The 25546-nt window shown below is 38.8% G+C and overlaps 1 protein-coding gene across 5 annotated transcripts in view; it reads left to right on the top strand.

Moving 5' to 3' along the window:
- The window catches only part of Ppef1 (protein phosphatase with EF hand calcium-binding domain 1), a 128872-nt gene extending 103621 nt beyond the window's left edge, over positions 1 to 25251 (top strand). For 4 of the 5 annotated variants that reach the window (XM_030251335.1, XM_017318481.1, XM_017318480.1 and 1 more), the window contains 10 exons: positions 873 to 1039; positions 4366 to 4402; positions 5670 to 5819; positions 9365 to 9511; positions 12477 to 12662; positions 14334 to 14476; positions 15709 to 15815; positions 21830 to 21993; positions 23022 to 23106; positions 23967 to 25251. In XM_030251335.1, the coding sequence (XP_030107195.1) occupies positions 873 to 1039; positions 4366 to 4402; positions 5670 to 5819; positions 9365 to 9511; positions 12477 to 12662; positions 14334 to 14476; positions 15709 to 15815; positions 21830 to 21993; positions 23022 to 23106; positions 23967 to 24166 (1386 nt within the window). In that variant the 3' untranslated portion in view covers positions 24167 to 25251. The remainder of the gene's footprint in view (positions 1 to 872; positions 1040 to 4365; positions 4403 to 5669; positions 5820 to 9364; positions 9512 to 12476; positions 12663 to 14333; positions 14477 to 15708; positions 15816 to 21829; positions 21994 to 23021; positions 23107 to 23966) is intronic. The other variant, NM_011147.1, reaches the window with a different exon arrangement.
- Positions 25252 to 25546: the final 295 nt, after the last annotated feature.

The raw sequence follows: 25546 nt of genomic DNA, 5'->3' as shown, positions 1-25546 counted from the left end.
AAATGCTATTTTAAAAACTAGCACTTTTCTCTGGTCTGTTCCTTTTCATACAAATACTGTTTTTATAAGTATCCTCTTAACAATAAATAAATACATACATACATAATACATACTCAAGAGTAATACTCAAAATAGCTAATTTATGATATGGCCCAGTCATCAGTAAGTCAGAATATATAGTGGGTAGATGTACCACATGTGGTTACACCTGTCCACTGGTATACCTATAACACTGTCCCTTTGCCTGAGTTCTTCTTACATGTCCATTATCACAAGTGACCTGAAAAGGGATATATTGTCATTTTGCAAATTGAGAGAATGACGTTTAGTATAGGACCTTTGAATGAAAATTCTTGGACTGGTAGGTTAGTGAATTTTTTGTTTGTTTGTTTGTTTGTTTTGTTTTGTTTTGTTTGTTGTTTTTGTTTGTTTGTTTTTTTGTGCGGAGGTCTCCCTGTTTTCAGAGACAAGGACAGCATGGGACTATGCAATTTTTTTTAATAGTAACATTATGTGTTTCTTTTTTACTGGATTGTTCTCATACAATATATTCTGATCATAGTTTCCCCGCTCCCAAGAGGGTACCTACTTTTGGTAGGACAAATCCTAGCTTCTTTCAGAGAAAACTCAGGGTCCGTGATGAGTAGAGTTAACAGTCCCCATTCCGTGTGAAATCTCCCTGTCCCAGGCTCATTCTTTGGTCCCAGGCCCCTTGCAGGTATGTGCCCTGGAAGAAGTTCACGCCAGTAGGCAGATTCGTTCCAGTGGAAAAATGAATTGGCCTCTTTTCTGTTTCAGCAGGAACAAACACATAACCTTACTTTAAAAAGATATTCTTTTAACGACATGCTTTCTTCCCTCTTCCTTTACAGAATGGCCTGCCTTCAGAGAACAATCCATACGTTTTCAATGGTGACTTTGTAGATCGAGGAAACAATTCCATGGAGATCCTAATGATCCTGCTTGTTTGTTTTCTTGTCTACCCCTCTGACCTGCACCTCAATAGAGGGAACCATGAAGACTTTATGATGAACCTGAGGTAACAGGGATTTTAGACTTCCTCTTTTATTCCCACTCTGAAATTGCTGCTGCATTGAGTTCACAGTGGACAGGTGTAGGTGAAACTGTCTAGAAAGATAAGATGAATCATAAGGAAAATCTCCAAGTTCTCACCCTTCTTCATTAACCCCAGTCTTTTAGCTAAGTTTCAGCTGCTTTGAAGCTCTCCTCTGACTTCCAGTCCTGTGTTTCCTCCTCCTCTTTATTATGTTCTTTTTTTCTGTCATGCCTACCCTTTGCAGTCCAAATTGCATGGTTAGGTCAGGTTTGTAGGCATGGTTTGAAGCAGACTTAGACAGGAGTTTCTGTTGCTTCTCTTGGCTTGCTACAAATCTGTCTCAGAAGCTGGCACATTTTACATTGGTATGTGTATTTTCTGTGTCCTGGTAATTGCTTCTAGCCTAGTTGTTCATAAACATTTTTTGAGAACAGCTGTAACATAGTATTTGAACTATGTGACTCACTGGAGATTTGAGGGATAATGACTGATTAAATGGTTTAAGAATTCTGTCTGAAAGGCACAGTAGGTAATAAATGTTCCCTTCTTTTTCTTTTCTTTTTATGGAAAAGAGAATTCAGTTTGTTCTAGAAAATAGAGGTTATGTAATGTCTCATGCGTTGGGTCCTAAGCTTTTGGGTGCTGTGATAAAAGCTCAGCAGATCACTTTTGTCTTCTGAGCAGTCTTAACACCTGACTCAAGTACAGAGTTTCAGTTCTAATTCTCCAGGTGTAAAAGCAAAATGAAAAACAATACAAAACAAAAAACAAAACCTATGAAGAACAAGAATCTACAAGTATTATTAGAAACCTATTCCTGAGTGCTCTAAAAAGGAAGGTTGAGCAAGTGATGGAGAGCAAGCCAGTAAACAGTGATCTTCCATATCCTGCATCCAGGTCTCGAGTTCCCATCATAATGCACTGTGATTGGGGCATGGAAGCTGAAAAACAAACCTCTCCAAGTTGCCTTTGGTCATGGTGGTTTAGCACAGCAAGAAAGAGACAACTAAGACAGTGCTTGGTAGGGTTGGAGATGTAAAAGGTGGTTGAGTGTTGTGAAGGAATATGGGCACGGATCTAAGGATAAGAATATCATTGAAGAAAGAGGGGCAAGAGTGGATACAAGGAGGTCAATTAGGAAAGAGCTCAAGAAATGGTAGCTTCCCATTTAGACTAGCATGATGGGCAATAGAGAAGGCAAAAATAAATTTAAGAAGACTTTGGGTGATAACAGTTTAGGGCTTAGTAACTTGATAAGGAGGCCTTGAAAGAGGGATTAGGGGTGGGGCAGGCTTGAGTTTAAAGGCATAACAGCATCATTCTGAAAGGGAATGGATGTAGTCTGGGGTAGGTCTATTTGATGTATTATTGAGGTATCAGACCAGAGATAGATATGAAGTGTAACCTGAAGTGTCACCCTATAGTATTGACACTAGACAGTAATTGAAACCCTGGCTGATTAGGGGTGAGAGTACTAAGGAAGAACGTGAAGTTAAAGGATGGCCTAGGGCAGAACCTGGAAGAATTCTAATAATGATGCTTATATGGAAGAAGAAAATTTGTGAGGTTATATAGAATACTGTGAAAGTTTACTGTCACAAAATAGATGGGAAGAGGTTTTCTAAAAGTATGGTTCAGCCAATTAGATTTAGTGTTTCAGAGAAGTCCAGAAAGGTAAGGATACTGTTTTCTATTGCTGTGAAGAGACAGCAAGACCAAGACAACTTACAAAGGAAAACATTTAATTAGGAGCTTGTTTACAGTTTCAGACAGTGAGTCCATGACCATCATGTTGGGAAGCATGGTGACAAGTCAGCCGCTGTGGTTCTGGAACTTTTAGCTTATCCACAAGTGGCAGGCAGGCAGGCAGGCAGGCAGGCAGGGAGGGAGAGAGGGAGGGAGGAAGGAAGAGAGAGAAGATGGGAGGAAGGGAAGGAAGGAGAGAGGGAGGGAGACAGACAGACAGACAGAGGCGGGGGACAGACACAGAGAGAGACAGAGACACACAGAAAGAAACAGAGACAGAGAGACAGAAACAGAGACACACAAAGAGAAAGAGGCAGAGAGAGACAGAGACAGAGAGATAGACAGAGGCAGAGACAGAGACAGAATGGCTTTGGCTTTTGAAGCCTCAGAACCAACCCCCACTGGCATACCTTCTCCGACCAGGCTACAGTTCCTAATCCTTCCTAAACAGTGTAGGAACTGAGAAGCAAACATTCAAATGTATGCGTCTATGGAGTCCATTCTCATTCAGACCACCATAGATGGCAAGCTGTATATTAGTCTAATACTGTGACACCTTTGGTGAGTATAGTGTCATACTGGAAAAACGTGACATGATGTGGTGTGGGTGGCAATAGGGGAGTGTGTCTTGTTCCTACCTTACCTGTTGGAGACAAAGAGTACATGTGGTGGTGCGTGCCTTTAATCCCAGCACTCAGGAGGCAGGGGCAGGCAGACTCAAGGACTGCCTGCTTGACATATCGAGTGCCAGTCCAGGCAGGCCTACATGGAAAGGGTATTCAATATTATCCTAAAGCAAGAAAACGTAATTGAAAAATCTCCCTTAGGTTTTTGTTATCCAGACATTAAAAGTCCTGATACTTTCCATTAAGCCCTTTAATACTGTTCATTGAATCACATTCCATGTCAGAGAAGGCATGAAGGCCCAGCTTATCTTAGAGGCTTTGCTTTCTCTTTTCCACTCTTTTCCTTTGTCCTGCTCATTCATTTTGAGTGATTGGATGTCTGAGCAATGCTATCTACATGGAGTCTTCTCCATACAGCTTCTAACTGCCATGACATATGTCTCAAAATACTTGTAGCCTTTTCATAGCCCCTAGTGCACATTTGTTAGGTTGCATTACAGTTTCACAAGTATCTATTTTCTTTTTTCTTTCTTTTTTTGTTTTTTGTTTGGTTTGGTTTGGTTTTTGGTTTTTCAAGACAGGGATTCTCTGTATATCCCTGGCTGTCCTGGAATTCACTCTATAGACCAGGCTGGCCTTGAACTCAGAAATCTGCCTGCCTCTGCCTCCCAAGTGCTGGAATTAAAGGTGTCTGCCACCACTGCCCAGCCAAGTCAGCCAAGTATCTATTTTCTTGCCCCACCTACACTCTAGGCTTCTTGAGAGTCGAGATGGTACCATGAGTTACTTTTGTTCTTTCTCCCAATGCTCTGGAAAGACTCTGCTAAGTATTTCAACTGAAGTTTGTGCTTTCTTGAGTTCCTACTATTTGGTAGTAGTGAGACATCAGTGGTTTTCCTTTTTGCAATAATTAATGGTTTAAAATCTACTTCTCAGGTATGGCTTCACAAAAGAAATTTTACAAAAATACAAGGTAAGACTCGTGCTAGTTTTGCTATGAAAAATAGAGCCAATGAAGACAGATTGTTGCTTTAGGAAGGGTGATGGGCTAGCTAGCTAGAATTTGTGCCAATAAAATAATAAGCACAGCAGGAACCCCCCACCATGATAGAATCTTAGATCTTCTTTTTTACTATGGCTGTTGGATCAGTTTCAGCATAGATATGAACATATTGCATTGCTTTAAAGGTACATACCCAGGGTTTTTTACACAGGTATAGTGCAACAGACAGACAGAGAAATATCCAGTATGAAAGGGGAAGTTTTATTCAACTACCTACAAGCAGGAGACATAGTTTGCCACATTAGGAATAGCATACAGGGAATTATCAGAGTCAGACAGAGAGAGGCAGATGGAGCCAAAAGAAAATACTGTCAAGAACACTCAATAGGTTTTCACAGTAAAGAAAGTTCAAAACCCCTTAGTGAATTGAAAGATTGAGTAGTTGATTTTGTTGGTCTTCCTATGGGGTTGCAAACCCCTTCAGTTCCTTCAGTCCTTCCCCTAAGTCCTCCATTGGGACCCCCTTTCTCAGTTCAGTGGTTGGCTGCGAGCATCCACCTCTGTATATGTAAATAAAGAAAATATCCAATAACAGAAAAAAAAAAGAAAGTTTAGTAGTTAGAACAATGGCAGCCAGCCATGCAGCATAAGGGTTATCACTAATTGTCTTTTGTCTAGCTCTGGGTTGATTAGCACGACAGGATTGTGGCCCTGAGTTAGAGGCCAAGAAAAGAAATCCTTGGGGGGTTGGGGGATAGGCTAGAGAGATTGCTCAGTGGTTAGGGCACTCACTGCTCTTCCAGAGGACCTGGGTTCAAATCCCAACACATACATGGTGGCTCCCAACTGTCTGTAACTCCAAGCTATGGCAATCTCACATAGACCTACATGAAGGCAAAGCATGGGTGCACACAAAAATAAAGTTAAATACATTTAAATTTTAAAAAGAAAATTCCTTCGAAGTGTGGAATCTAAAATAGTTGGTTTGCATATGAAAGCAGTCATTTAAGATCGCTAGAAATTAGCCATGATAGGGGTAGTCTCCCCCGTGAATGAGGCCTCAGGATATCAAAGAATCAAAAATACAGAATAAAAAAAAAACCCAGCTAAATACTTGCTAGTTGGTTGATGGCTTTCTTCAGTTGGCATGAAAACTTTCTTTTTATCTCTATATTGAGACTATTTACTTAACTGGACAAACCAGAACACTAAAACTTACTAAAGCTCTTACTTACAGCTACACGGGAGAAAAATCTTACAAGTCTTGGAAGAAGTCTATACCTGGCTCCCAATCGGTACAATTATTGACAACGAAATCCTGGTCATACATGGTGGGATATCAGAATCCACAGACTTGAATACACTCCACCAGTTACAAAGAAATAAAGTAAGAAATAATATGTGCCCTAATCCTGTCTCAGAGATTTATAATGGAATATGCTTCTTTTCTTGTCATTTTAAATAGATGTGTGCTTTGGAGGTTGTTGTAGCTGAGAGAATTAGTAAATGTCTCCAGAAAAGCTATGACTGATGATGGCAACTAGGTGGTTTTTTCTATATACAGTACATTTAAAAAAATGAAGAAGAAGAAGAAGCCATGTTGCAAATGGAAAAATGGGGATGAAATAATTTCTAAAAGTGAGGTTTTTAGAAGAAAGGTTTAAATGAATTAATTCACTTGCATTGTAGTATAAGGAACACCATATAGCACTGTTGTCTTTTGTAAAGCTGCTTCCCACTGGATGCATCCCTACTGTGCTACCGTTACTGCCGTGACCACCACCCAGTCACAGAACTTCCTTCCTTGAAACCATGCCCACAAAACAGTAACTCTTCCCACTTCTCCTTCTCATGACAGACATTCTGCATAGGAACTCTAACTAACTCATATAAGTAGAATCACATAGAAATGTGTTTCTAAATTGTTAGAAATCTCTATTTCAACTGAGCAGAGTAACTATCTTCAGATTACTTTAACTCTAAACAACTATATTAAATACAAGACAGTCAGGACAAGAACCTGTATAGACCTTCTCAGGGAACTGGCTCTATTCTACACCTACTAAAGGGTTCTTTGAATGTACACAACTAGAGCCATCTTCCTCCTTTACTAGAGCTAAACTAAAGTCCCAAGTCTAGAAGTAAATGGGGTTCCCAATGGGCATGAGGACCAGTAGCAGCTATAGGACAGATGATGGTGTGTGGTCCAAGTGGGATGCTTGAGCTACTGTCTTTAAAGACCAGTAGTCAATATCCAATCCACCTGGGAAGCTGGTATTTGATCTAAGAGAGACAGAAATGTGATCTCAGTTGCACTTGAGTTTTGGGAGCCTCTATACATGAGAGTGGCAATATCATGTTCTCACTAACCTTTCACTTTCACCTTACTAGGCTCCATCAGGTTCCCTTTCTGCACTCCCAAGCCCTTTATACATATCTTTCATAAGTTACCAAATTTAGGTAAAGAATTCTGATGCTATTTTCATACGACATTCTTGTGCTTCTCCAATCCCTGGCAAAACCCCAATACCTGGGATGTAATAAGCAATTTTTACTTGTTCCGTACTTCTTTGGAAATTTAAAACCAAAGCATGGCAAAAATAAAAGTGGATAGGAACTTTCTTAGATCCCTCTCCCTAGTCTATGGTGATACCCAGAGAGGGACAGCATCTACAGTGAGCAGGGCCCCAAGATGTCAAAGTGTCAAAAATACAAAATAAGAAGCTCTAGGTGAAACTAACCTGATGGTAACGACCATTCTAGATTCCTTAAAGGCATTGTGTAAGGTAAGCTGAGTAGAGGTCAACACTGAGAATAAAGATTCTGTAAGACAGAGGCTCTGGTTTGATAGTCTTCAATTTCCCAATCAGGAGTATAGAGAAGGATGGTTAATAGGTCTCCCTAGAAAAAAATGGTGGTGTGATGCCTTATCGGGGTGTAGGGAAAGTATCCCAATGGTAAATAGCTTTGAAATCTGTAGAGCTACATGTTCCCAAGGGACCATGAGGCCTTGCCTAATGAGCCAATCAGAAATTAATTATGTGGACTTAAGCCTAGAAGGTCCTCCCAGAATATTCTGCTCTGCCTAAGACCTAAGATCATTTGCTTGCAGAAGACTAAGTTAGGCTATGAACTAGTGATTAGTAGCTGAGATTTGAGTTTCTAATCAACTTTATGCAGATACTTTAGAATAAGACTTAGTTTTAATTTTGAAAATAAAAACATAATTTCATATCATAGTTTATTGGAGAAACTGCCGTAGAAAGTTATCCATTACTGAACTCTGGTGACCAGTATAATAGAAGCATTATTTTTGAAGTTGTTTTTTTGTGGGTCAGTGAAATGGGTCCATGGGTAAAGGTTCTTGTTCCCAAACCTAACAACCTGAGCCCAATCCGAGGAAACTATATGGTGGAAGAAGAGAATATGTCCTCTGACTTCCACATATGTGCTGTGCAGTGTGGTGTGCATGTGACACACACACACATGTAAAAACATTTTAATTGCTTTCTGTAAAGATATAAGGCTTAAAGGAGACAAGACCAAAATCCCAATCTCAGATTATATAAAGTAATCCAGTGGGTTCATCATGTTATATTTTTTAAAAGGTTTCTTTTTCAAAGAAATGGGTTTGCTACTAGGATTAGACAACATGATGAACTGCTAACAGGTCTAGCTAAGAACTACACTGAACTAAGTTTGAAGGGCTTCTAAGCTTTCAAGTTGTTTCCCCTGTGAGAAATTTCATAGGCATGATGTGGTTTTTTTTTCTCATTTATCTTGGAAAACACAACAAAATCAAATGCATACCCCCTTTGAAAAAGATGGTTTTTTGACTCCCCAGAGCCCCGGGTATAGAAAAAGGCTTGGAAGGAGATTAGTTTCTCCTTTATTTAGCATCTTCTATTTCCTTTGACAATGCCTTACAATATGTCTAGCACCTTACCCACATGCTTCTGAGGTCCCTTACAATTTCTGATATGAAGCTTTTACTGTAAGGTAGTAAGTATCTTTAGTTGCAAAATGCACAAAAATATTTGAATGGGCCCATCTTTTTTTTTTAATTTTTTATTAGGTATTTAGCTCATTTACATTTCCAATGCTATACCAAAAGTCCCCCATACCCACCCACCCCCACTCCCCTACCCACTCACTCCCCCTTTTTGGCCCTGGCGTTCCCCTGTACTGGGGCATACAAATTTTGCGTGTCCAATGGGCCTCTCTTTTCAGGGAGGGCATCATCCTGAGTGAGGTAACACATTCACAAAGGAACTCACACAATATGTACTCACTGATAAGTGGATATTAGCCCAAAACCTAGGATACCCAAGATATAAGATACAATTTCCTAAACACATGAAACTCAAGAAAAATGAAGACTGAAGTGTGGACACTATGCCCCTCCTTAGAAGTGGGAACAAAACACCCTTGGAAGGAGTTACAGAGACAAAGTTTGGAGCTGAGATGAAAGGATGGACCATGTAGAGACTGCCATATCCAGGGATCCACCCCATAATCAGCATCCAAACGCTGACACCATTGCATACACTAGCAAGATTTTATCGAAAGGACCCAGATGTAGCTGTCTCTTGTGAGACTATGCCGGGGCCTAGCAAACACAGAAGTGGATGCTCACAGTCAGCTAATGGATGGATCACAGGGCTCCCAATGGAGGAGCTAGAGAAAGTACCCAAGGAGCTAAAGGGATCTGCAACCCTATAGGTGGAACATTATGAACTAACCAGTACCCCGGAGCTCTTGACTCTAGCTGAATGGGCCCATCTTACAGACACACTAGCAAATTAACAATGCTCATGAGGTACGAGACTATTCGCATGCTTTTTCAGAGTTGAGGCACATTATGGACAGATTCCTAACTGGAACTGACATGCGTTCATGCAATATTTAACTAAAGCATTTTAATTTTTGCAGATGAAATCTGTGTTGATGCCGCCAGTGTTGGGAAATCAAGAGACTGGCGAAAAGAGAAATAAATCAGCGTCAAATTATGTTGAACCAAGGAAGGTTGAACCAGACAAGACTCCTTCTGAAGACTTGACAAAGCAAGAATGGGAACAAGTAGGTAACCAAAACATTCACCAGAGAGGTGACATCATTTCATCAACAGTGATGATGTTATCCCTATAAAATAGATGTTAAAAGTGACTTCACCTTTGTAATTGGAACTTATTGTCTTCTCTAAATCTATCTCTATAGTTTGTACATAATCAAATATATAATTTCTAGACTGTAAAAAGAAATCTAGAATTCAAGTTATGGATTCTGAGACACTTGTTTCTTAAAGCTGTTAGCCCTTGTGATTTCTAAGACTCAAATAAGTAAAGTAACATAGGTAACTACTTAACAAAGTAGTCCTTTGGCTGGTAGTCATTCTGCTTCTATGAAGTTCCAGCAACAGGTATTTTTAAATGATTTAGGAAAAAAATTAAGATTATAATATAATAAGATCATTTTCTCTTTCCTTTTCCTCCCTCAAACTCCTCCCATGGACCCTTTGTTCTCACCTAAATTCATGGCCTCTTTTCCTTTAATTTAGTATTTCTCAAACTTCCTACTGCTGCGACCCTTTAATACAGTTCCTCGTGTTGTGGTGACCCCCAACTATAAAATTATTTTTGTTACTTCATAACTGTAATTTTGCTACTGATGTGAATTATAATGTAAATATATGTTTTCTGATTGTCTTAAACAACCTCTTTAAAAGGGTCATTTGACCCCCCAAAGGGGTTGTGCCCCATAAGTTGAGAACCTTTTGTTATTATATCTATATTCTATCTATCTATCTATCTATCTATCTATCTATCTATCTATCTATCTATCTATCACCTACCTAAATAGTGTATAGATCTTGCTCAGTCTATATAATATTACTTGTCTGTTTTTTATAGTGCTAGAGATTAAGTACAAGCTTTGTGTAGGCCAGGCAAACATTCTAACATTATCTTTAGTCTTGTGAAATAGGGACTTGCTTCATAGCCCAGGTTAGCATGGAATTTGTGATCCTTCTGTCTCTGCCTTCCTATAGCAGGTGTGTCCTTGCTCACCTCATATGTACATTTAATTTATGTAAATTTTGACTATTGTATGTGGTAAAAAGGAAGGAAGAAAAAGGTGCTATGAGAGTTTACTTCTCTATACTTTATCATGAATTGTTCTTCCATTGTCATATATATGTATGTGTGTATATATATACATATATATGTATAATATTTTCTTATATATTACTACATAGGGTTATATTTATAAAATAATGTATGCTGTTCTCCAAGGGTAAGTTAGGATGCTTTCCAGAGGACATTTTGCCTATAAATTACTGTGTTCCATGTAGGAATTGAAAGCTTAATCCTTTCCTAATGAAATATAATAATCCCTTATGTTCCGTGTTTCCTCTTTTATTATGCTACAAGTCGAGTCACACACCCAAAATGTGAATTCATCGTATACAAGCCAGATAGAACTCAGTTTAAATAAAAGTGTCATTTTCCCCATCAACATCAGAACTTAAAGGTGCTGCATTAAATTTATATGTAGGGTATAACATTGGAATTCAGTGGGAAGGAAGGATGCTCTTGAGGTGATTCTTTTTTGGGAGATTTTAATTCTCCCCTCAACTAGTTGACAAAAACTATCTGGTCTGAGCCTGCTCTTGAGTATCTTTAGTGTTGAACAGGTACTGACCATTCCAGAATGGTTCTTCTACTTCTGGTCCTCATTCTGCCATTCTGTCTTTTCTCTCATTTATCTCCAGGTGTCCCTTTATATCAAGTTGTAAATGGGTGCACAGTCTTTAGTGGAGGAGCCATATCTGATCCTCTTCTTAAGACCTGATTGGGACCTCCTAGAATAACTAAAGATTTTCAATTGAAGGGGCCTGAAAAGATGGCTCAGTCTGTAAAGTGCTTAGTGTGCAAACATGAGGTCCCTGAGTTTGGATCCACAGCACCTGAAATAAAAGTTGGGTGTGGCAGCACACAACTGTAATCCCAGCACTGGGAAGGAATAGACAGCTGAATCTCTAGGGCTTATTGGCTAGTCTGTCCAACTAAATTGTTGAGCTATGGGTTCAATGAGAGAGAATAGTTGAGGAAAACATCCAACGTAGACCTCTGGCTTCTACATTTCTACATCTCTACATACAAAATATCAATTACGTGTTTCTTCTCCAAAGAAACCTATAGATATGAACAGGTTGGAGATGTAGCTTAGAAGTAGCACATTTGCCTAGCCTACTCGAGGCTCCGATTCAATTCTATGCACACATAGCAACAGCAGAAATAACTATGGAAAACAGTTAACAGACTTTTAAAATCATTGTCTATTGGAACCATGAATTCTTTGCAGGAGAGTTGACCCAAATACCTGATTGAGGGATTATCAAAGTAGGACCCAGACAGCTTTCTCAAGGTTGTCACTGTCTTCAGTGATAAAGAAGTGACTTTCCCCACTCTTTTTTAAGCCCTTGTAGTAGTAATTCAAACATTCAATTCTGTGAAAATATTCTTCAAATGTGGGTCTTCAGCCCTGGGTGTTGTGTGACCTGCACTTGCTTCTTCCAGCCACCAAAGGAAATATTACACTGAATTAAAATCACTGTTGGTTTAGAACATGTGGAAGCCAGTCAGTGAGTAAGTGTACTGCTGAATTGGAGACCATCCTTATAGAGGCAAAAAAAAAAAAAAAAGTTTTATAGAATGTTCTTGAAAAACCATGAACCACTGTGCCCAGTTAAATTCAAGAGAGAAAGTAGTTCCTTGAAATGAACGTATATTAGGCATTCTTAATATGTTCGATGGGGCAACAAACTGGGCCAATGAGAGGGAGATCTATCTAATCTCCTTGAATATGTGAAGTGCACTTAATATGTTTGTTGGAAGGAACTGTTTTCTCTTCTGAATTTAGCTCGGCAAGGTGGTTCATATCTGTAATTCTAGGTACCTTTAATATTTCTGTCAAGTAAATTGGAGTATAAAAATGATAGACTGTTATTTACAAGTAGAAACCTAATTTATTTTATTGTTCCAAGATAGTTGACATTCTGTGGAGTGACCCCAGAGGCAAAAAAGGCTGTTATCCAAACACAAGCCGAGGAGGGGGCTGCTATTTTGGACCAGATGTTACCTCTAAGGTTCTTAGTAAAAACCAGTTGAAGATGCTCATTAGGTCTCATGAGTGTAAACCCGACGGGTATGAAGTCTCTCATGATGGAAAGGTGAGCTAATGTCATGGATGAAATTCTTGCAGACATCCTTGCCACAGCCTGGTCTTTGCTGCCCAGTGTTGCCCTACCTAAAAGCCCATGAGATGTCTTCCTTACTATCAAACAGAAAATGGACTAATGGTGCTTCCCATTGCCATAACCAAGTGAGAAGAAGCAACTTAAGGAATAAAGGATATATTTTGATGCACAGTTTTGAGAGTTTGCATCATGATGGAGAAGGCTTGGTAGTTGGCCGCTTGATCACATCTTAGATGACTAGGAAGGAGGGAGAGATGCTGATGCTTGGCTAACATTCTCCCTTTTCCTTTTTGGTTCTATCCAGGACCCCAACCTTAGAAATTGTGCCATCCACATTCAGGGAAGGTCTTCCCTCCCTCAGTTAATCCTGTCTGGAGATGTCCTCACAGACATACCAAGAACTATGCTCTGCTCAATAATCCAATCAAATTGACAATTAAAATTCACCATCACAAGTGTACTTCTTTCTAACTTAATACCCAAATGCATTACTTTTAAACTAAGACAATGACACTGAGCACACACACACACACACACACACACACACACACACACACACACAGAGAGAGAGAGAGATACATACACATGCGTGCACACATGAACATATGCGTGCACACTTCATCTTTTACTAATAGTAAGCCAATTCTCACATTACACAGTTGCAATTCCCACAAAAGGGCAGACTGAACTTTTCCTCACAAAGAATCCAGTTTGCTCTCTGTCTTCTGCAATTCCCTGTAAAAGACAGAATATACACAGCACACTTCCTTTCAACTCCCTGAGGAGGTGATCACTAGCAAGTTGCTTCCTGTGGTTACTTTACTGATATTAAAATGGAATGTCTTGTTCTCCTCCAGTCATGCCAACAAGGCTGGAAAAGGTAAAGACTAGGAAACTGGTTCTTATCTTCAGTTGCCCTGGGATGGTTCTTTTCTTTTTTTCTTTATAGTGAATAAAAATAAATAACAATGAATATAAAATCCTGTGGCATTTCCTTCTGTGCTGACACTTTAATGTTCTTAAGTCTATTCATGCATTTTTGGCCCATACTAATATAAATAAGGCACATATTATTTAGAATCTATTTGTAATTAGAAAATAGCAGTGGTTCATCAGAAGTGACATTCTCATTAGACCAGAATTGGACTCAAGTCAGGTTCCCTGTCACCAGCAAGTATTGTCTTTTCATATCCTGCCTACCATGCTTCCATAGCCCCATGCCATTAATTCTATGCTCTTAAAACATTTTTTAGGCAGCTGGGAACCCTCTAAATCTGTCATCTTTGGGGGAACGAAAAAAGAATGGGCTTCTAACTAAATTTTATTTTGACCCCTCAGATATTACAAGATAAGAAAATAAGGGATTTATCCTCAATGAAAAATTAGAATTTAGAAACTAAACCTTAAAGAGAATTCTAAGATTTAGCACTAAAATAGTATGTAGGTGTTCAGGGCCATACCCTGGGAATGTTGGGTGAATAGCGAGGAGTTAGTACTTGAGACACTGACTGAAGACTTTTAGTTTCCCTCAAGGGAATCATATGAAATCATGTTAGACCTGGATAATTTGTCTTTTATTGAATGATCATTTGAGAGCTAACTTAATGAACTTGATCCTCTTTTTTCTTTTTTTTTTTAAATCAGGTCATTACTGTATTTTCTGCTTCTAATTATTATGAAGAAGGCAGCAACCGAGGAGCTTACATCAGACTAAGTTATGGTACAATGCCACAATTTTTCCAGTACCAAGTAACTAGTACATCATGCCTGAACCCTCTTCACCAAAGGTATATAGCTTCAATAATACTATTGACTGTCCGAGGGACTAAGAGCAATTCTGCCAGTGAAGGTTCTAGCCATCATTATTGAGTTGTCTGTTTCTTTAATTCTTTTAGTTTGTGCTGCATGCAGTTCCAGGTTCTGTTGTTAGGCTCACATATGTTTATAGTTGTTCTGTGTCCTATCATTATGAAACCTCCTCCCCTTCATTCGAGTTCCAGTTTTCATCTGTCTATTTTGTCTCCTATTAACATGACACGCTAGCTTATGCGGTTGCTGGCTTTGTGTTTTGGTTTGTGCTTTTTGTACCTTCATTTCAAACTCGTTGTGCCTTTGAAACTTAAACTAGGTCTCCTGTGAGGTAACATATAGTGCAATCTTGTTTCTTTTTGAAGTTATCTAGTCTCATGATGTCTGTCTTAGTTGATTCTTTAATTTACTTAAATAGGCTGCTATTATTCATCAACTGCTATGTGCACCTGCCATTTTATGTTTGTGATATATAGATAATGTTTTGTATTGCTGGTTCCACACTGAAAACATTAAAAATAAATGAATCTTTTCTGAAATTGTACATTTCTTTTAAAAATAAGCTGACAACGAAGTTTATGTTGCCATAGTTGACTAAATGTCCTAGCATCAATCAAAAGACTGTCTTTTCTATTGAATTATATGCCCTGTGTTGCCTTGGTTGTCCTCATGAGAGTTGAAGCTGGGTTTGGAGGTTCCTATGATGCTCTGCTCATGTGCATATCTTCTTTTAGCAGTCACCACCTAGTTTGTTTCAGTTATGTAATGGTAAATTTCAATATCTCATAAGACAAGTTTCTTTTTTCTAAATAATTATTCACATGAGTCTTTCAAATCGAAGGAAAACTCTATCTGGCGCATGCATCAAAGTACAAGGAGGAGAACCAGCTCCACAAAGTTGTCCTCTGATCTGCACACATGTATGGTGGCATGCACACAACCCCCTCGCCATCCCTAATTGTCCAATACAAAAGATAAAATGTCTAGAAAATGAAGTATACAAACAGCAACAGTGACGCTGATTTTCAAAATATCTAACAAATATGCAAAATGCAAACAAAAATGCATACATTTACCATCTAACAACACAATGCATATAAATATAGGCAATTTATGTGAAGTGGCAACTGGCATGTTGTAACATAGCACAGGAGAATGAAGCGGGCAGAGTGTTTGTAAGTGCCGCTGAAACGCTGCTTTCTTCATACAGGATGAATGCTATGGAATCCAGTGCTTTCAAGATACTAAAGGAAAAAATGATTTCACGAAAAACTGATCTCATCAACGCTTTCGAGCTCCGTGACCACAGTAGGTCAGGTAATAAACTATTTACCATTTCTCAACATATCTGGCTATATACAGAGTAGGTTTTCTTCAATGGAATTTTAGTTCTTAGTTGCTAGAATGGAATGATAGAAAAAAATTAAAATCCATTATTTGCTATAAAAAAAAAGCAGAATGTATCTCCTTTTCAATAAGCTTCTTTGAATTCAAGTAACCAACAGCCATGAGTTAGACCTCCATTCCGGTTGCCTGTGGAGAGAGAGTCTAGAGGTTGCAGAACTGTAATGCGTTTGTCAGCTTCAGTGTCTTAAGTCTTAAGAGTGCCATTCTTTTGAATGATTATTTGAGCCTGGAATAGTGACACATGCCTGTAATTCCTGGCCACTGGGAGGCTGAGGCAGGAGAATTATGAGTATGAGACTAGCGTGAGCTACACGGAGAGGTTTTGTCTTAAGAAAGAAAAACAAAGAGAAAGCCAATTATGACAGAAAGATGGTTTGACTCATACATGAGAGCACAAATGAATGAGTAAGCACCGAAGGCTGGTTTACCCTGGTGTGAGGGCGAATGTTGCTCTAGCAATCATCCTGACATTAAATTCTAGCATGGTAGAAAGATAGAAAAGATGAAGTCAGGGTTTCTGTGCCTTCAAAGTGGCTAAATTCTATAATGTTCCCAACTGCATCTTTGTGAAAAACAACCTTAATTGTATCCATTAGTATATTCAGAGGTTAACATCAATTAGCATGAGCTTTCAATTAAGGAGTACTAAACAAACAAGGTGAGCTATGATGACTAAGAGTCAATAAAACCAGCAAATAACAGAGCTAGTTCCACCAAGGAAATCAGCTGTTGGAGTTGTCAAATACAAAATATAAAATGTCTAAGAAACAAAAAGGAGAAAAGGAACAAAAGAGAACCACGATGTGTGTTTGAAATATTTGAAGTATGATTGGAAGAAGTATCAAATAGTTATAGCACTGTGGTTTGCTAAACTAGAGAGGAAGCAGAGTGGGTGCTACATACCTGTAATGCCAACACTCTGGAAGTGGTGGTAGGAAGTCAGGAATTAAAGGCCAGCCTGGGCTACATGAGACCTTGTCTCAAAACAAAAACAAAACCCAAGAGGGTGAGACAATGTGCATGATGACTGTGTTAAAGAGAAGATTAGACATCTCTTCAAGAATTAGATGGAGAGATGAGAACATCAAGGCTAGCCTAAGCAACACAGTAACCCCAAGGCTAACCTGGTCTATATAGCCAGACCTTGTCTCAGAAAAACTGTTGTGAACAGCAAAATGAGAGAGGGCTTAACAAACATCTAGTGAGGATCAAAGTCTAACCTATCAGTGTACCAGAAAGAAAGAGACCGACTGTAAGGGAGGAAGGATGTAGGTAATATAATAATTTCTGAAGCTCTTCCAGAACTGAATGTTAGAGAGAAATAGAAACCCTGATTCTCAATCAGGATATATAAAATTAAATCCACACTTGCATTCTCTTGTAATGACGCTCCAGAGCAACCATAAAGAAGAGGACATTCTAATGCAGGCAGAAGAAACACGTTACTACAGAGACACAACAGTTGGACTGATAGACTAATCAGCAACTGAGAAAAAAAAGGCAGTAGTAGTGGATCATATATACAAAGATTGGAAGTTATATTTTCACAAATAGCAGGAAAACATTAACAGAAACACAGCTGGAAAGTACTCTTGTTAATAGCAAACAAAGTAGACTCTGAGGAAATACATTACTAGACATGAAAAGGGGATACTTTGTGATAGCAAACATTTAATTTGCTAGTCAAATTTGTTCTGCATGTTTATGTTGCTACTGATACGGCCTCAAAATATGCAAGACAGACCTGACAGGGCAACTAGCAGAAGCAGAAACCTCTGCCATCGTAGTGGGGGTTTTAATATTCCTCCCGCAGAAATCAAAGATTATCACTATAGAATACACTCATACCCTGACAGAGTGAGTAGTGCTATAGCTCAATCTAATCTAACCATAAAAACCATTTTGGGGATTCAGCATGGTGGCACATGCCTGTAATCCTAACATTCAAGGCAGAGGCAAAGGAATCATGAGTTCGGGGACAGTTAACATATACCACATATTTTTGGTAATCAAAATATACTTTTCTTAGTCAGGGTCTCTATTCCTGCACAAACATCATGACCAAGAAGCAAGCTGGGGAGGAAAGGGTTTATTCGGCTTACACTTCCATGCTGCTGTTCATCACCAAAGGAAGCTAAGACTGGAACTCAAGCAGGTCAGAAAGCAGGAGCTGATGCAGAGGCCATGGAGGGATGTTCCTTACTAGCTTGCCTCCTCTGGCTTGCTTAGCCTGCTCTCTTATAGAATCCAAGACTGCCAGCCCAGAGATGGTCCCACCCACAAGGGGCCCTTCCCCCTTGATCACTAATTGAGAAAATGCCTTACAGTTGTATCTCATGGAGGCATTTCCTCAACTGAAGCTCCTTTCTCTGTGATAACCCCAGCTGTGTCAAGTTGACACAAAACTAGCCAGTACAATTGACCCCTTGTCAACTTGACACACAAACACATCACTAGTAAGCCTCAACCCTTACATTCTTATTCATCCCCAAGGTCTAAATAACTCTAAACATTCCACAGTCTTTACATATTCTTAAAATTTCAATCTCTTTAAAATATCCATCTCTTTTAAAATCCAAAGTCTTTTTACAATGAAAAGTCTCTTAACTGTAGGCTCCACTAAAATAGTTTCTTCCTTCAAGAGGGAAAATATCAGGGCACAGTCACAATCAGAAGCAAAAATCAATGTCCAACCTTCCAGCGTCTGGGATCCAACTCACAATCTTCTGGGCTCCTCCAAGGGCTTGGGTCACTTCTCCAGCCATGCCCTTTGTACTACACGCATCGTCCTCTAGGCTCCAGATGCCTGTACTCCACTGCTGCTGCTGCTCTTGGTGGTCATCTCATGGTACTGGCATCTCCAAAACACTGCATGACCCCTTCAGTCCTGGGCCTTCAATTGCAACCGCGGCTGCACCTTCACCAATGGCCTTCCATGGCCTCTCACAGTGTTGAGCCTCAGCTGCTCTTTGTGACCCCTTCATGCCTTCAAAACCAGTACCACCTGGGTGACCCTTACATATTACCAAGTCCCGCTGAAGCAGGAGTACAACCTTGGCTATCTCTGGAACACAGCCTCTTTGTGCTTTCAGAAAACACTTCTCAGAAGATGTCACCTCAATGATGCTGGTCTCTTCTTAATCACCGCTAATTTCTTAGCTCCAGCTAACCAGCATCAATAGTCCCAGTAATGCCAAGTTTTTGCTTTAGTAGTTCTGGTATCTTGTTAATCACGGCTGATTCTTCAGCCCCAGCTAACCAGAACCACAGAATCTTCACAATCAAAACAGCAATGTCCCTGAAAAGAGTCTTTAATTTTCCCTCTGAAATTTCACAAACCAGATCTCCATCTTCTGCACTGTTCTCAACATTATCTTCCAAGCTCCTACACAACATCTGACAGAGCTCTTAACAACGAATGGATCTTCAAGCCCAAAGTTCCAAAGTCCTTCCACAGTCCTCCTCAAAACATGGTCAGGTTGTCACAGGAATACCCCACTCTGCTGGTACCAATTTGTCTTAGTCAGGGTCTCTATTCCTGCACAAACATCATGACCAAGAAGCAAGCTGGGGAGGAAAGGGTTTATTCGGCTTACACTTCCATGCTGCTGTTCATCACCAAAGGAAGCTAAGACTGGAACTCAAGCAGGTCAGAAAGCAGGAGCTGATGCAGAGGCCATGGAGGGATGTTCCTTACTAGCTTGCCTCCTCTGGCTTGCTTAGCCTGCTCTCTTATAGAATCCAAGACTGCCAGCCCAGAGATGGTCCCACCCACAAGGGGCCCTTCCCCCTTGATCACTAATTGAGAAAATGCCTTACAGTTGTATCTCATGGAGGCATTTCCTCAACTGAAGCTCCTTTCTCTGTGATAACCCCAGCTGTGTCAAGTTGACACAAAACTAGCCAGTACAATACTTTTGAATCATTGTACTTCTTGTAGTATCACAGAACAATTACAGTAGAAATTATAATTTTCAAGCTCAGTGGTAATGGAACTTTAACATGAAAACTTTCCAGAATGCAAATCAGAGAAACAGTGGCTTCTCTGAATGTATATATTTTTAAACAATGAAACTTTTATCAACTGATAAGAAAATAGTTCTTTGAAGAAACTGGTAAACAGGAGAGCGAGAGAGAGAGAACACAAATTAGAGAACACATATTCAAGTACAAATAACCAATGCTGAGATAGAAAAGGATGTTATTACATATGTTATTACGTAATTTATAAACATTAAGATCATTAAGATATATTATGAAAACTTATCTATCAAAGAATTAGAACTTTAAATCAAATGGACATATTCCTAAAATATATACATCTATACACACACTCTAAGCTGAGACAGAAATAAACCAAAAGTCTTAGTGACTCTGTAACTGTTAAAGGAACAGAATAAGGAAATTTGAGAGTTTCTGCAAGAAAGTTCTCTGCTTTCAGACAGCTTCATGCCTTAAAGAAAATAAGGAAAATCTTATACAACTTCCAGAGAATAGGAACAGAATATGTTAGAAGTTCAACATAGACTTGGTGCTTAAACCTGACAAGAAAAAGACAATTATGGATATATTTATATGAAAAAATTCATAAATTAAATAGTCAAATATTAGTATATCACAACCAAGTTTGGCATTTGATATGAATACTAGGAAATCCAAATTGTTTTGTCATTCAAAACACAGTCAATGTAATTCAACATTTAAATGAAAATATTGAATCATTTACCTAAAAAACAATTATATTGATAAATTTCACTCTACTTTTATGGTTTAGTTTTCTTTGATTTAATTTTTTTTTTGGAGACAGGGTCTCTAAAACAAAATGGCCTCAAACCCCCTACATAGCTGAGGATGGCCCTGAACTTTGAATCCTCCTGTCTCTACCTCCTATGTGCTGGGGGTATGACTTTTGTGCCACCATGCCCAACTTTTGTGGCACTGGGAATCAAACCCAGGGCTCTCTGCAGGTTAGACAAGTACTCTACCAACCGAGTTCCATTCTAAGATCTGTTAATGGTTTGTAAAAGCAGAGAATTAAGAATAAATTAGGTCTTGACTATAATTCTAGCATTGGGGAGGTAGAGGCAGAAGAATAAAGAATTCAAGGTCAGCTTCTTCACCATATTGTGTTCAAGGTATGGGCACTGTATACACACACACACATACGCACACACACACACACACACACACACACACATACATATAGGCAAAACATTCCTACACATAAGTCTAAACTTGAAAGAGAAACTATATGTATTTATATATAAATATTTATATACTTAGTAAAAAGACTAGAAATAATGGAATTGTTTATTTGAAATCATTTAAGTTCTGGGAAGGTGGCTCATACCAGTCAGAAAGGAAAAAAGGAGAATTCTAGGTTTGAAGGATAGCCTGAGTAATGTATTGAGATTGTCTCAAAAGCCAAGGTTTGGCAATATTGCTTGGTGGTAGAGTGCTTGCCTATTAGACAAACTAGGTTTGATCCCCAATATAAAGTTGTTCCAAATGAATATATATCTTCAATAATAAGAAAAATAAATATATATGTGGTTTGATAAATTACAATGTAATATTAAAGACAAAAACAGTTGGGAAAAAGGTAAGTGATATGCTAAAATATTAAAAATAAAAGTAAGTCTCTTTTTCTATGTTTTTAAATCTTCAGTAATATCTTATTTTGTGTATTAGGGAAAGAGAAAAAGTTCAATACTTAATTTGAATTTCCTATATGTGACAGTAAGATTTACAGAACATGAAAGACTTACTTTACATTTCTTCAAGGCTCTGGGACCTGGAAGGACAGATCATGGAAGAGAGCAGTGGGCCCTCATGCCTTAAAACCTCAGACTGCCCATTAGGTCTGAGAAAGAGCTTGCATCTTTATTTTGTAAAATTATATGTTTTTTTCTTGTTGCTGTTAGGAAGGATTTCATTGGCCGAGTGGGCATTTTCTATGGAGAACATTTTGGGGCTGAACTTACCATGGAGATCTCTAAGTTCACACCTGGTAACCATTGATTCCAGCGGAAGTGTTGACTACATGTCCAGCTTTGACGATATCCGTATTGAAAAGCCTACGAAAGATGTGAGTGACATATTAGTTCCACCTAAAAATCGGATTGGTTTAATGTACCCTTTGGATAGCCTCTAAGCAACTTTAGTGCTTTCAGAAGTTAGGAGTGGAATTAGAATGAGAATAGATGGGGGGGGGTGGAAAATGTGTGTATCCTCTTTAGAATAGACAAAATAAATAATCAAAAGCTTTGTAAGCAAACCTATGTTAAACTTGATATTCTTATTATCAGTGCTATCTCCCAGAAGGGCACATATAACAACATAACAGCATTCTCTCATTAAAAATACCATTTAAATATTCAACATACATGTACAGATTTGCTGGTGTTCCCTAGAATATACTCAAAGTATTATGAGATATAAGATATCTTATTAAAATGGCAATACTGCAGGGACACTGATCAGATCCCATCATTAATTAGTTAGCAATTCATCAGTAATTAGTTATCATCTTGAGCTGATGGGAACTAAGACTTGGACGATAATTTACTGGGATTGTGAGAAGACCAGAGAGAAGCATACAGGCTAGACAGGGAAATATCCATAGGAAGGCCTTGGATGGTAGGGACAGTTTACCATGGTTACTCAGATCATAGGCCTCTGCACAGAGGGTCTAAGATTCAAGTCTTACTCAATAGCTGTCCTACCTCTAGGAAAATTGCCTTTGTCTTTGTCTTCTGTCCCTATTCTTTAAGACTATAGAAGATGAAATGGAATGACCTATGTAGAACTTTCTGTAGATTTGCAATTGTTATTTCCTGTTGTCACATTGACTCTTTGTCCCTGCAAACACAAGAAGTCTTTAATCTGACTCACAAAGGTTTGCCTTCTCATATGTAAATCGGTGACCTTAAGGTCCAGTTCAGTGGTAGACTCCTGGCATACATGCAAGGCCCTGGGCTTATTCCTTTGCATCAGAAAAAGATAAATAAGAAAGGAAAAAGAATTTGTGAGGTTATTTTGTATTTATCACATTTGCTGAAATTAATCTAGACTGTTAATCTTCAATGTTTAACACTTAGAAAATCTTTATTCTAGATGAAGTCCAATCTAACTGAAACTATGTACAGATACCGATCTGACCTGAAAATCATATTTAATATCATCGACAGTGATCAATCAGGTAAAGGAATGTTGATTAGTTTGAGGGACTGAAAACTTGGTTTTAATTTAACTTTGATATACAATGACTGATCTTCTAACTTAAAAATGCAGGTCTGGGAATATAGCTCAGTAGTAGAGAGATTGCCTATTAGTATATGAGACTCTGGGTACCATCTTCAGCACCCTGCCACCACCCCAACCTCTGTGCAGAGACATTTGAATATGAAAAACTATCAATAGTGATCCATGAAAGTAAATCTTTGCATATTAAAACAGGCAACAGTGGGTCTATGAGATGATTCATCAAAAAACGGTGCTCGCTGCTGACCACTATGACCTGTATCCAGTCCCTGAGACTCACATGGAAGAAAGGTGGAAGAAGGAACTGACACTCTCAGGGTGTCCGCTTGAGCTCCATATTTGCACTATGACAATGGTCTATGTGCACACATGCACACACACACACACACACACACACACACACACACACATGTGCATACACACAACATCATCTTAACTCCCAGGGAACTTTGTCCTGCTCTCATGTTGCTCTCTCTTCTGCCATCCTCCTCTGTATCTTGCATTCTTGGGTTTTAGTTTCTATGGTTTCTATACCACTTCCATCCATGCTCACTTGCCATTTCTTCACCATGCACTGTTTGTTTGTTTGCCATTAGAGTATTCTCAGGATCTTCTGTAGCTGCAAATGTCACACTGTTTCTCACATTTATGACCTTGTTCTGTCTCCTTCAGTGTTTTGATTCTCAGGCATGTTAGTGAGCTGGTAATTGCTACTATTCTGTCAGTGTTGCTTCCCCTTCTCTTGCAGGTCACTCTTAACATCACCACTTACTACCACCTTTGCCTGCTTCCCTTTAGGTCTGATCTCCATGGATGAATTTCGGACCATGTGGAAACTTTTCAATGCTCATTACAAAGCTCATATAGATGATTCCCAAATTGATGAGCTTGCCAGCATAGTGGACTTCAACAAAGATGGCAACATCGACTTTAATGAGTTTTTAAAGGCTTTCTATGTAGTACATAAATATGATAAGCCAGGGACCAGTCTTGCTTAAGATGAACAAAAACTTCTCCCAGCCTCCTTGAAAACAGATGACCCCAAGTTTCAGTCTTAACAAAGGCCCCTTGAAATTCGTAGTAGTAGAGAAAAGTAGACCCTAATTCACACCATAAGCAGATGCATCATGTGAGTGTTTGCAGTCCTTAGCAAACTGCTATTGGTAAAACTATGTTAAATAACAGTTGATGAGATTTACTTCCAGTGTTAGGATTGCCAGTGATAAACTGGGTTTGGACCTAGTATTGGTCTCAAATGATACCTAACCAGGAGATCAAAGAAATTTAGAAACATACTGAAAGGAACCCAGAGATCAGGAGAGAAAACAATTAGGGGTAATAACTGTGAGTGGCTGGGGATGAGGTGAATACTAAACTATTATTGAAATAAAATACTTCCATCATCAAACTGTAATTGTTTTTTTGGAGAATCCATAACCAGTGATCTTGAGTAGGTGGGGAACCACCTTGAGGGTCGAGAAACATATTAGAATCTTGTGAGAGAGTGTGAGAACAACAAACCCCCTATTTTTCTTGTTTGCTGGAAATACGAAGTCAATATATTCACATTGAGCCCTATAATTAATATGGTCTGACAACTTGATGGATAAGACAGGGCCTTGGTTATATACCCTCTGTAGCTTATTCTGTTATTCTTATTACATATCAAACACCTGACTACTTTCCAAGGGTGAGGCTATATTTCATTAATTTTTTTTAAAGTTTTGGAACTTTGAGATCAAGAAATAATCCAGATCATGTTAGCCTCCATGCTATGTATCAGAAATAATGAATAAACTGTATCAGATACCTTTGGAAATGAGTAACTAAACTTGTAGAAAAGCAAAAGAAACCCCTAGGTGCGGGCAAACAATGTACCTGAAACCATGGTAATACTAATATCAGACAAGATAGGTTTTAATGCTGTGGATGGAAAAATGCAACTTTTGCCTTGAAGAATAAGTGATAATTTATTTAAATGTATATTCATACCCAGAAACCTATTTTGCCTCCAATTCTATGCTCCAACATGGTAACCATTTCATACTTTTCTTACAGTTACAGAAAAAAGAAATTTATACATCAAAACTCACGACTACATTGATGGAAATATTGTTTAGGAGAGTTCTATAGCAAGGTGCTGAAATCTCCATCATAGGCCTCACATGCTATCTGATGACCACTCTAGAGTGGATTGATGGAAGTTAGGGGCTTGTTAAGAACACATCTAAAATGCTTTTTATTCATTCTTTATTTTTTTTAAATTGAAATGCAATTACATTCTGTTTCCTCTTTCCTTTGCTCCCTAAAATCTCCCCCATCTACACCTCCTCCCCCCCTCCGCTCACTCTCAAATTCATGGCATTATGTCAAACCTA

The sequence above is a fragment of the Mus musculus genome, chromosome X (assembly GCF_000001635.26).
Source record: "Mus musculus strain C57BL/6J chromosome X, GRCm38.p6 C57BL/6J".
Lineage (NCBI taxonomy): Eukaryota > Metazoa > Chordata > Mammalia > Rodentia > Muridae > Mus > Mus musculus.
The sequence above is the reverse complement of the archived record's forward strand: the minus strand, read 5'-3'. Positions and strand labels throughout refer to the sequence as shown.